The sequence below is a fragment of the Anthonomus grandis genome, chromosome 2, assembly GCF_022605725.1.
Source record: "Anthonomus grandis grandis chromosome 2, icAntGran1.3, whole genome shotgun sequence".
In the NCBI taxonomy this organism is placed as follows: domain Eukaryota; kingdom Metazoa; phylum Arthropoda; class Insecta; order Coleoptera; family Curculionidae; genus Anthonomus; species Anthonomus grandis.
The window spans coordinates 2,836,688-2,849,306 of NC_065547.1; the positions used below are offsets into that span (position 1 = coordinate 2,836,688).

At 34.8% G+C, this 12,619-nt stretch overlaps 1 protein-coding gene across 1 annotated transcript; it reads right to left on the reverse strand.

Moving 5' to 3' along the window:
* Nucleotides 1-4,370: 4,370 nt before the first annotated feature.
* Nucleotides 4,371-10,158, reverse strand: LOC126750430 (uncharacterized). Its single transcript, XM_050460054.1, has 2 exons — nucleotides 8,416-10,158; nucleotides 4,371-4,755 (listed from the first exon to the last, which is right to left on the reverse strand). The coding sequence occupies exons 1-2, from the start codon at nucleotides 9,464-9,466 to the stop codon at nucleotides 4,745-4,747; spliced, it is 1,062 nt and encodes a 353-aa protein (XP_050316011.1). The 5' UTR covers nucleotides 9,467-10,158; the 3' UTR covers nucleotides 4,371-4,744.
* Nucleotides 10,159-12,619: the final 2,461 nt, after the last annotated feature.

The following is a 12,619-nucleotide window of genomic DNA, read 5'->3' on the forward strand; positions in this document are numbered from 1 at the left end:
TATTCTAATAGCTTATAATTATATAAACAAGCATGTTTTTCTACAGCATCTACTTATTTTGAATTAAAATCTAGTTCAGCATTTTGTTGTGCTGTAATAACAAAAAAAATAATACAATAAAACAATACATAATAAACAAACAATAAATAATAAACAAAAAAAACAACACTTTGATAAATGAAAAAAAAACGCCAAGACACACAGCTTGAATGTTGCTTCGCAACTGACACGTCCAGTCTCCCGGCAACACGACGGCGACACGCTTTTGGATGTGTCTTCGGCGCAGCGTTGGTGGGGACAAAATGATTTTAAAACATGGGTAAAACACGAAAGATACACGCTGGCGACATCGCGGAGATGTGGCGTCGCTGTCGTGTATCTTTGGTGGGACGACGGCCTTACTCTCAAAACGGTTTATTCGAGTTGGTCTACGTAGTGGTCGAGAACTATCGATAGTCCCCATATTCGATAGTTATCGATAGCATGGTACTTCACATTCGATAACTATCGATAGGTTTCGATAGTAATAAAAACCATAGAGAAAATAATAAAAGGTAGCTAAATATATAAAATAATAAAAAATAATCATTTATGATTTTCTCGATGGTAAAAACTAAATAAAAAACAGAATTATCAATAAACATCTGATTTTATTCCGAATCAAATGTCAAATTTTTGTGCAGAAAAGTTAGCATGTTCACATTTGTCGGATTCAATCTGGAACAGCGATCACTAACTATTTGCCCTGCAGTACTAAATGTCCTTTCACTTTCCACTGATGTAGCAGGGATACAGAAGTACTGTTTTGGTAGCTCACCCAATGGATGTAGATCTTGACCTGAAAACTAAAATTTAATTTTATATTATATTTAAGTTAAATCTTAAAATAACTTACCTTCCAAATCGTTAAAGGATCTGTATCTTCTGGGGCATTACTTCTTTTCAAATACTGCCTCTTTGTTATTATCACGTCTGTTTGAATGGACTTTACCTTATTGTCGATCCTTTCTTTTAAAAAACTAAATATTGATGTATCATTGGAATTTCTTTCAACATTTTTATTAGTTAAAACATTTTCATTTTTACTGAGAAAACCATACATTTCTTGCTCTAAAAGTAAAGATGCGTTTGCAGCATTTTCCGGGCTTTGAAATGCTTCCTTTTTAAACCTCGAGTCCAAAATGGTGGCAATTTTTGTAATTGTACGAGATTCATATGGATACAAACGTTGCTTTGTGGAAATTAAAAGATGTTGCAAAATGTGTTGCCTTCTTCAGTTGTCAACTCTGACACGCAGCTGGTTAAAAAATGCTGTATGCCAGTGCTTAATGGAACTATTAATGATATAGTGACATATTTATTCCCTGAAATAAAAATAAAAAAAGTTATTAAGGAATATTTAATCTCCTAATTTAATATAAATGACCTACCTGATATTTTTCGAGTGACTTCATTAAAACTGCTCAACATTTTTTCAATCTCCCTTAAAATAGTGATATCGTCTACAGACAAAGGTGCAGGCGCTTTCCTTAATTTTAGTAAGGCTTTTGTGAGACTGTCATTTGTTTTTAAAACTCTCTCAATCATCAGATATGTGCTGTTCCACCTGGTAGGAACTTCTTGAAGTAATTTAAGTGGTTCCAAGCCTACAGCCTTCTGTTCTGCTTTGAATGTATCATTGGCAAGATGACTTGTTCTTATAAACGTTACAATATCTTTAACCTTTTTAATTATGGGCCGAAGACAAGGAATGTCCAAGCAATCCTGCACAACTAAGTTGAGAGTGTGCACAAAACATGGCAAATGGCATTTCTTTAATAATTCACAGGTTTTTTTCATGTTGGCGGCATTGTCGGTAACAATACACACAATTTTTTTATCAATATTCCACTCTTTAAAAATATCGTTCGATGTATCCGATAAGTTTTCAGCAGTATGATTTACACCATTGGGTAGAGGCTTTGTTGATAAAACGGCTGATTTTAATTCAAAGTCACATATATAATGACAAGTAACTGTTAAATAAGACTCCATGTTCACTGAAGTCCAAGAATCTGAAGTGATTGATACATATTCCGTAGTATCAAGTGTATTTTTAAGTTTTTCATATGCTCTTACATATTCTTGCTTAAGTAATTTTTCACTCAAAGTATATGTACTAGGTAGAGTGTATCTAGGATCCAATAAACCCACAAATTTTTTAAAGCCATTATCCTTCACAATTGTAAACGGTTGAAAATCAGCCATAATCATATAAATTAGAGCTTGATCCAATTGTTTTTTTCTTTGAGATTCATTATCATACTGCGCTGTTCTTTGGAAAAAAGGGCTTATGGACCTATTATTGGATCGAATAGAAGAACTTGATATGCTTCCCGTGTTGCTCGAAGAACTTTCAGCAGTTGACAGGCCATCAGACTCACCTGTCAAGTCAATATCTGAACTCCTACTTAATATAGGATGAAAACGTTTTAAATGATCCAATAAGTTACTTGTATTGCCACTAGTCTTATATTCATTTCCACATGTTAAACACTTTGCAAGCTTTTTGTCTGCAGACTTTTTGAAATACTTCCAAACAATGAAACTTTTCCTTTTCCAAGAGTCCTTTGTTTGAACTTTTGGTCAGACATAGAAGAGCTCACATTTTTGTCATTTGTTGTAGGAGAGCGTGAACGTGAACGAGAACGAGAAGTTCTGGGGGATGATGAGGTACATGGAGATGGAAAATCTTAAAATAAATTATATTAATGTTTAAATTACTCTATTATTTAGGTCAAAAAAAGTATACTTACTATTCTTTTTTTTTCTGTTTAAAAACTTATCCATTATTTTTGGTTTAGGTATTGTTTGTTAGAGTTGTTAAAATTTAACTTTTATATTCGTAGCACATAAAATACACCAAACTCCAAACCAATGACACTCTAATAAATTACAGAAAGAAAAGCACAAAAACAGGCAGAAGACCAGAGAGCAAGAACAAAATTTAATGTAAAATAATAAACATAAATAATTATCTTTTTTTAATTTATTTATTTTCTCACTTTCTACTTCTTCTTCTTCTTCTACTTTTCCAAATCAACAATAGAGTTGAGGGCTATGGTCTGAGCAGCGACGCTTTTAAATGTTTTAAGCCCAGTTCATAAGCTCGCGATTTGCGGATAATGTTCCTATTGGTGGATTTCCTGTTTTTGGTAAATTCGAGAGCTTATGAAGTGGGCTTTACCTTTTGGATGGCAAAGCCTTAAGATTTTAAATTTGTCCGTGAAAGAGTTTTTGGCTAATTTTACCAAACGACACGACAAACAAAACTATCGATAGTTAGCGCCAACTATCGATAGTAGTCGATATTTAAAACTATCGATAGTATCGATAGTTATATCGATAGTTCTCGACCACTATGGTCTAGTCACGAGCCCTCTCTATATTTTTTCATATGAATAGAATCTCAAAATGTTAGAAAATATGGAGGCTACGAACCTTTGCATAAGGGAATTAATTTTTTGCTTGTGTACAAATGTGTGTAAAAGTAAAACCCATTCACTATTATAGTGTAAAAACACTGCTATCATTTTGGCAGATAGATTTAGATGTCTTTCATGTTTTCTCTTATATAAGATATGCTTTTTAAATGTACTTGTTGCTTATTACATATATACACAATTTGGCAACTGCGAGATCATATGTCAAAAGTTTGACAATGTAATTATCAATAGCAACGAGTTTCGATCATCAAATAGAGTAGAGTAGACCTCATTTTTGACATAATTTAATATTATTTTTTAGCGTCCTATGTGAATGATCCGCAATTTTTTTTCTCTTAATCTATTCTTTTCAAAGTACTCTTTATGCTCAAATTTTAAAATATTGCAAAATCGGAGATACTTAAAGTCGACAAGACCCGAACCAGGAAAATGCGTGTCTTCTTTCGCCTTTATTGCTCTTTCAAACGGATTGTTTCTTAGAAAGTCAACTAACTCTCTATCTTGAATGTCGTTTAAAATTTTTGGTCGACCAGAACCTGGATTTCTTACAATAGCTCCATATTCTGCAATTTTGTATTAGCTAAGGAAACGGTATTTTTACTAATGCCCAATTCTTCTCATAGCAACTCCATCCATCAGACGAGTGTATATTATCGCTTTTTGTTGAGGAGATAATGCAGGCATTTTGAAAGAACGATTTTATTGACGCGGCTGTCACAAAATTAAATTAACTTTGACAACATCAAAATATATGTCAGATCCTCATTAAAATTGTTATTGTTAGAAGACATTTCAGCAATAAAACACCAAAAACACTAATTAATTAGTTTAATAGTGTACTTTAACTGACACAAAACTACACGTAAACAACAACTATGGTTAATCTTAATTAAAATCACTAATTCTACAACAGAATAAGATGATACGAGTTTAACAAAGAACTAGCGATCCGGGGCCAATGCTTTCAACCCAAAATCTCGTTAATAACTAACTTCTGCTCATGTTATTCTTTTCATAATCTTATACCAACATCCGACCCCGTTCCACTCTCCTTGACATTCCTCAAAATATCAAGTGTGCCCTTTGTCCAACTCAGCCGACAGTAAAAATAATCAAAACTTATCTAATTTATGAGCCACCTGCAAACCAGACATAAACAAACGGGCCTCTCTTAAACTATTAAACACAACTTATAATCTAATTTATTGGCCAGCGCCGACACGGCCATTCTGACATGTCGCACGTCCTCGTGCGCTATTTTAAATTTCACCTGAAACCCAAAAAAAATCTCTTATCACTTCATCCGCTTGTCCATCCTGACAAACACTTCCAATTAACTTATAACAACCCCTTAGTAAATAAGGTTAAGTATTCTTATCTTAAAGAATCATTCTCTCATTCTCATAACAAATTGTACCACCGCAGCAGTATTAGCCATCGCAACGGCTTCACCCTTCCGCTGCCAAAACTTACTAGTTACCGCAGCAACTAGAAAACAACAGGTTACCGCAGTAACTGTCACATATCATATCGCAACATGATATCCTAAAAAGAGACTACCGCAGCAGCTCTTCTCATATAGCCTGAATTCGTAAATCGTATCGCAACACAATATCACATAAACAAAGATTATCGCAACAATCTTTTACTAATAAATTTGATACACAATTATCATACCGCAGCATGATAATACTTTGCCATTGATTACCGCAGCAATCTTTCTAAACATAGAATTACTTAAAATGGTATCGTATGATGACGATACAGTCAATAAGAGCTACCTTAAAACAAATGTAATCTTATAATTATTTTGAAATACTTCAAATAACTTAAACTTAATTATTCGCCGACACTGGCTCATCCTTATCTTTTTCGTAATCATTAAAATCAAACATTTCTTGTTCTTGACCACTTGGTACTGCCCGCAATTGATCATGAACAAATTTACTTATACCTCCTTTCCCGTTTACTCTCTCTACCTCATATCTATCATTTGGTAAAACTTTGGTTATTTTATACGGCCCCCTAAACTTAGGGTCTAATTTTGATAACATTCGTTCATTGCATTTTGCATAAACAAAATCGCCTATAACAAAATGCCTTATTTTAGCTTTATTTTTATTAAATTTAGCAGAATCAGTTTTAGCCAATTTATCGATATTTTCACTAGCTTTTCTTCTAATATCTGATAGAGAAACATTATTATCAATGCTATTCAAACTTTGATGAACTAACTTACTCAATTCTAAGGAATGAATATTTACCCCAAATAATAATTCTGCAGGACTAAATCCTGTAGTTTTATGTTTTGTGCTATTTAAAGCTAATTGGACTTCTCCTAAACTGTCTTGCCACGTACTTGTTTCTTCAGTCTCAATAGCAGTAAAAACATTTTTCAAAATTTGCATTACACGTTCGGCCTGGCCATTAGCCCTACTTGCACTATGTGCAATGAAATGAAGTTCAATTTTGTTATCAGAACAAAACTTTTTAAATTCTGAACTTGTAAAGCATTTGCCTTGATCGGAAATAACCCTACATGGTGCTCCAAACAAATACGTAAAGTTTCGGAATGATTCAACAGCTTGTTTTCCAGTTAATGAAGAAATGTGGTATAAAAGAACAAATTTTGTAAAGGCGTCTATGATAACCAATGCATATTCCTTTCTGTCACTTTTCCCACTTAATTTTCCAGAAATATCAATATGAATAGTATGCCAAGGATGTGGAACTTTTGGAATTGAATGAAGTTGAATTTGAGTGGGGCCAGTTTTATTTTTGGATGCTTTACAAATAAGACAGTTGTCAACAAACTTTTTAACGTTTTTGGACATATTTGGGAACCAATAAAATTCATATAATTTATTCAAGGTCTTTTCCCAACCTAAATGTTTTAAATCAACATGAATATGATTAATGACGGACCAAGCCATAGAACGAGGAATAATAGGAAGCCATTTTGATTTACCTTCTCTTTCTATTTTTCTAAGTAAAAGATTATTCTGGATATCATATGTTTTAAGCAAATCAGGAGCTAGTTCGCAGGATTTCCATTTGGCGATTAATTGAAGAATTTCTGCATCTCGTTGTTGTTCAACTTGAAGCCAATCTTTTTGAATTTCCAAAATTTGAATTTTTTTAACAAATTTCTGTGATACTTTGACATTATCATCAGGATTTAATAAAGGATTGCGTGATAGAAAATCAGTATGTTGCATTCGAGTGCTCTCACGATATTGAATGTCGAAGTCAAACCCTTGTAAAAATGCCCACCATCGATGAACTCGGGGTGTTAAATCAATTTTATTCTTTGTAGCTTTCAAGGAATTGCAATCGGTTACCACAGTAAAATATTTTCCAACCAAAAAGTGCCTAAAATGTTTAATAGCGTTAACAACGGCCAAAGTCTCGAGCTCATATGAATGATAGCGTGATTCTATCTCAGAAGTCCGCTTACTAAAATATGCTACGACATGTAATTTCGAAATTTTCCTTTGCATTAAAACGGCTCCATAACCCTCGGCACTAGCATCGGTATGTAATTCAATACATAAATTAGGATCGTAAATAGACAGTACGAGTTCGGTCGTAAGATGATTTATTAAAGTTTGACGCGCATTTTCATGTATAGGCAACCATTTAATTGATTTCACAGAGACTTTAGTAAGTTGATATAATGGGGCTGCAATCCTTGAAAAATTTGGTATAAACTGACGGAAAAAGGAAGCTAAACCCAAAAATTGGCGGACTTGCGTGGGAGTTTTAGGAATTGATGAGTTAACTAATGCCGAAATTTTACATGGATTTGGACGCAATTCACCTTCACGAACTACGTATCCAAGATATTGAACCTCAGTTTTAAGAAATTTACACTTATTAAAATTACAAGAAAAACCAGCATTCAATAAAGCCTCCATTACTTGTTTTAAACGCTGAAAACCTTCTGAAATTGAAGCTGACGGTATTAATATGTCATCGATATAAACTACAGCAGAGGTATTGCGAAGATTGCCCAAGGCTCTATCGATGGCCCTTTGATAAACAGATGGGGCATTCGTCAGACCAAAAGGCATGGTCAAAAACTCGTATTGACCATCGGGTGTCACAAATGCGGTCTTTTCTATACTATCTGGGTGAACTGGAATTTGATAAAATCCAGAAGCCATATCTAAAGTGGTGAAATAAAAAGAACCATTAAGACGATTTATCTGATCACTAATTAGCGGTAAGGGATATCTATCTCGAACAGTATTCTTATTGAGCTCACGAAAATCACAGCACATTCTATCGAAGCCATCTTTCTTTTTAACCAATGTTATCGGGCTAGAAAAAGGAGAACAACTAGGTCTTATAATTTTGGCATCCAGCAATTCAGATATTTTGGAACGAACAATTTCTCGTTCAGTTGGCGCTAAACGGTAAGGTCTACGTTGTACAAACCTAGTACTATCTTTTAACCGAATTTCTAGAGAGCCTGTTTTTACTCGATTAGTTGGTATACCATGCGGGAAACAAATTTGGTATTTTGTTAACAATTCAATAAGGGTACATTTATTAGTAGCATCTACATCAGTGTCCACTAAATCAAAATTAATCTGTTTGCTTTCACAAGTATGAACTAATTTTTCACGAGTCATAATTAGGCCCTTTGGACTATAGCAGACACTAATATTTTGACCAATTAAATCCCTACCTATTAAAACATCAAAGGACATACAATCATCCGGTACTACACATAATACAAGCTCGACAAGAATGTTTTGAATTTCTACTAATACTATAAATTGCAAAGTACACAAAAGGCCATCACCTCCCAAACCTTTTAAAAGCAATCTACAATTTTGATATTTTCCTTTTAATGAGAGAGAAACGCTATGTTTTATCAATGAACAGTCAGATCCCGAGTCAAAAAGAAAAGCAACAATCTTACCATCTATCAGCTTCATTTCCCCTTGTGGTAAAACTTCCACCTCCAATAAATTAACTCGCTTCTCTAGATATTTTGGTTTGCTACCTGTACCCTTTTCCTTCTCAGGACAATGGGTTGAAATGTGCCCAGGACCACCACAGGTAAAACATCTAACAACATTGGTTCTCGGCTTCACTCGTTTACTTGCAGATGACGTAGACGGCATGTTTGTGTTGGTTCGGCACTCATACGATTTATGTCCAAATTTTCCACAGCTGTGACACTTAATATGATGTTTTCGATCGCTTTTGTCCAATGGGGTAAAGGCACGCCGCTTCGAGCTAATATGAGGATCAGGTCGAACTAGCGCCGGCCGTTTACCAGTTGAACCACGAAGGGCAATACAGAAACTTTTAAGGTCTTTTGGTGGATCTAATTGCAATCGTTTCCGCACCATTTCAGACCTACTTCCAACAACATGACAAGCAAATAATGTTGCTAGAGCCTCTTCGTTTTCACAGGTTTTAATTAAATGCTGTGCCAAACGTAAAACATGCAACCCTTCATCCAATAAAGTGATTTCACTGGAAGTATTTTGCCGGCCATTTACAGCCTCCTCAAATAATTCCATTATGTCAGTAGGCTTGGAAAAAGTTGATAAAAATTCAGCCCGTATATCTTCCCAGGTTTTTCCTATTGGCCTGCAACGAATAAGCCAATCTGCTGCCTCGCCCTTTAATGCGCAAGATAGGCTCGTCGCTAACATTATTCCAGACAACTTCTGCATTTTCACAAATTCATCTATTAAGCAACACCAGCCTTCTGGATCAGCAACCTTTGAACTTGGATCAAAACTTGGTAGTTGAATTTGAGGACTTGTTACAGTGTTAACAGCAGGTGCACTAGAATCTTGCATTTCTATTATTTTGCGAAGCAAAAACTCAACTTGGCTGGTGGGTACGCTGTTATTGTCTGTGTAATTCTCCTCATTCAACAGAACATTCTCACCTGGACGGGGCAATCCCACTTCTGATGTCAGATCCTCATTAAAATTGTTATTGTTAGAAGACATTTTAGCAATAAAACACCAAAAACACTAATTAATTAGTTTAATAGTATACTTTAACTGACACAAAACTACACGTAAACAACAACTATGGTTAATCTTAATTAAAATCACTAATTCTACAACAGAATAAGACGATACGAGTTTAACAAAGAACTAGCGATCCGGGGCCAATGCTTTCAACCCAAAATCTCGTTAATAACTAACTTCTGCTCATGTTATTCTTTTCATAATCTTATACCAACATTGGACCCCGTTCCACTCTCCTTGACATTCCTCAAAATATCAAGTGTGCCCTTTGTCCAACTCAGCCGACAGTAAAAATAATCAAAACTTATCTAATTTATGAGCCACCTGCAAACCAGACATAAACAAACGGGCCTCTCTTAAACTATTAAACACAACTTATAATCTAATTTATTGGCCAGCGCCGACATATATTATTCTGATAGACCAAGAGATTTCGGAGATTTAGCTGTCCCAGTTTTTTTTCGGCACGATAGTACAATAGCTTCTCGAATGACTTTACGCTCATTTGAAATCGCCGCTGTTTCACTATGCGATTAATGTGTTGTTTCGGATGTGTTCAGTTCTCATAATCGCTAAAAGTGATGCAATTAACGCGGCTATCTCGAATCATGTATTTTTTTGCATTCGGTGGTGTTTCAAAATCGAGAAAAGAAACAATTACTCATCCAGAGTTCAAGGTGGTACAATGTCTTGTATGATCTCATGCGCATTCAAAATCCCAGCTTTATTTTTAAAGTGATAAGTTTATTTTTATTCACTGTGAAAGCGAAGAAAAACAAATATAGAAGGCCGACGTGACTAATAATCGCATGCATGTTGTCGAATCGGTCTTCATGTGAACTTCAGCACATTCAGAAGAAAGTGAACTGAAACGAGTGAGAATTAATTTGTAGCACAATGTAAAATGTGTCCGATATCATAAAGTGCAAAAAAAAAATTATCTCAGAGCAGACACGAGTAGACTCCAATACATATTCTCTCCGTCCTGTTTTTGTTTTGGTTACATCTCATATAGAGATATGGGTTGCGTCATTCGCCATGGACTGCAGATTGCTATTATATTAGCCAGTGTATTTGTGCTGCAATGCTTAATCGGCTTTCAATTACGTTCGAGTGCAGTACTATTTGTAATTGGTAAATCAAGGTATGACTTTTTGCTTTTAAGTCGCTTTGCATTATAGTCATCATTAATAATTTTCTTGTTTCGTATTTTTATTTCTTTTTTCAAACGTGCCATCCTGTAGTATTTAAAGAAATCGTGAAACGTGCATCGGTCGTTCTGTGACTATGGCTTTGTGGTGGTGTTTTTTCGTAATGCTCGCGGTTGGTTCGACATCAGCCAAATCTTTTACTCTTCACAATGTGACTCTTTCCAGTGATTATTCAATCACTGCCGAAGACCTGCTTAAAAACGTCACTAAATCATTCGTTGAATATGACAAGAACTTGGACAAATACATCAATTGGGTCGATTTTGATAAGATGTTCAAGGAAATGTTAGATCACAGCGGCGCGTGCAGTATGTGGAGTATCGGCGATGTGAGACAATTTTTCCTCCAAAGCCGGGATTACTATTTCGATGCTGTAGCGGCTGTTTACGGATGGTGTGCACAAATTGACATACTTATGAAAGCGTATGTCGCCTTGTTTAATGAATATACACCAGAAGTGAAAGAAGCTCAAAGAAAGATCATCGTGCATGTTTTGGACGACGGTATCCAAAATATGTCGGACGCTCTCGAGAAATTGGACCAGAGCAGAGACAACCTCAATACAGGTGTTGTTGGATTGACAAATGTGATGTCAAACGTTTCGGAGGCTTTCCATCACGACCAGTGTGAACACGAAAATAAACTGCACGAAATGAACAAAAATACTATGGATTCTTTGGGCAAAAGTGTATTCGGCGGAATAATAAACATCATTATGTTCGAAGCAAAATATAAACCTGACGCTAGAGAGAACTTCGAAAAAATCAAATCGTCCTTTGAGTTCATGAAAACCAAATTGACGGAGTCCATCGATAAAGCATTGGTAATCAAGGAAAAGCTTCTCGCTGAAATTCAAAGTGTTATCGAATTGCAAGCAGCTGCCAAGTCCAACAAAGTTCTTATCAGATTCAATTTCCATAAGATTATCAAGAACGCCGCAAATACTTTAATCACAAAATGTACCGCTTATCAAACCAAACACGGCCTTAAAGTTTAGATATTAGAGCCTTTTAACGAAACAATCTTTTGTGTTGATACATTAGTTCTTTTGGTTGTTTAAAATAAATGTTTGTGTAAAATTTTCCAATTTGTAATGCAATTTTCTTGTAATACTACTCTCATTGTAGCCGTTTTTATCCTTTCAGTGAATTAATAAAGATTTTGTCAATAGAGCATAAAAAAAACTTCAAGTGAATTTTTATTTTTTAAAAAACAATCTCTAGCCCTTATGTTTTTTCAGATCACGAGCGATCTGAAGATAAAAAGGTAAAAAAAAAATTCACAGATTTTGCAACATGCGCAAACATCGTAGGCGTATTGAAAATACCAGATACAAGTACGGTGGCTGTTATTTTTTATATTTTATATTATCTTGTGACGTCATTTGAAAGTGCTCAATAAAAGAAACATAAAAGAATTAAGCCTTATGATCATTATTCATTCAGTTTGTTATTTATTATATTTTTGTAATTGCCATTAATTTTAACGGTTTATTTTTTAAAATTAGGGTGCTCCCCGAAAATTCCGCCCTTCGCCCCTTCCGCCTCTTTTTTACTACCCACTCTGGAAAAAATTGAGCAAAACTCATCATAGCTATGCGGGTGGTATAAAATACGGCTTTTATTTTTATTTCCAAAACTCTTGAACGAGGCGCCATTCCATATGGCTCTAAAATGCAAAATAACAATCTACGTATCCAAGCAATTTTGCGAACACGCCCCCATTTAAGTATTATCGAATTTATTCCACTTGGCTGATATACCCTGTATTATTTCATATGGAGGAAAAGTGAAACCTTTTAATTATTTAAGTTTACCCAATTCTTTCATACGCATCTCATAATCCATATCTGGATATTTATCACGAACTTTTATTAATTCTCGATGAAGGGAACTAAAGCCACGCTCACTTTTATTCA

Bases quoted from the DNA above. Each gene is read 5' to 3' on its own strand.
- LOC126750430 (XM_050460054.1), bottom strand. From the start codon at position 9,466: ATGTCTTCTAACAATAACAATTTTAATGAGGATCTGACATCAGAAGTG.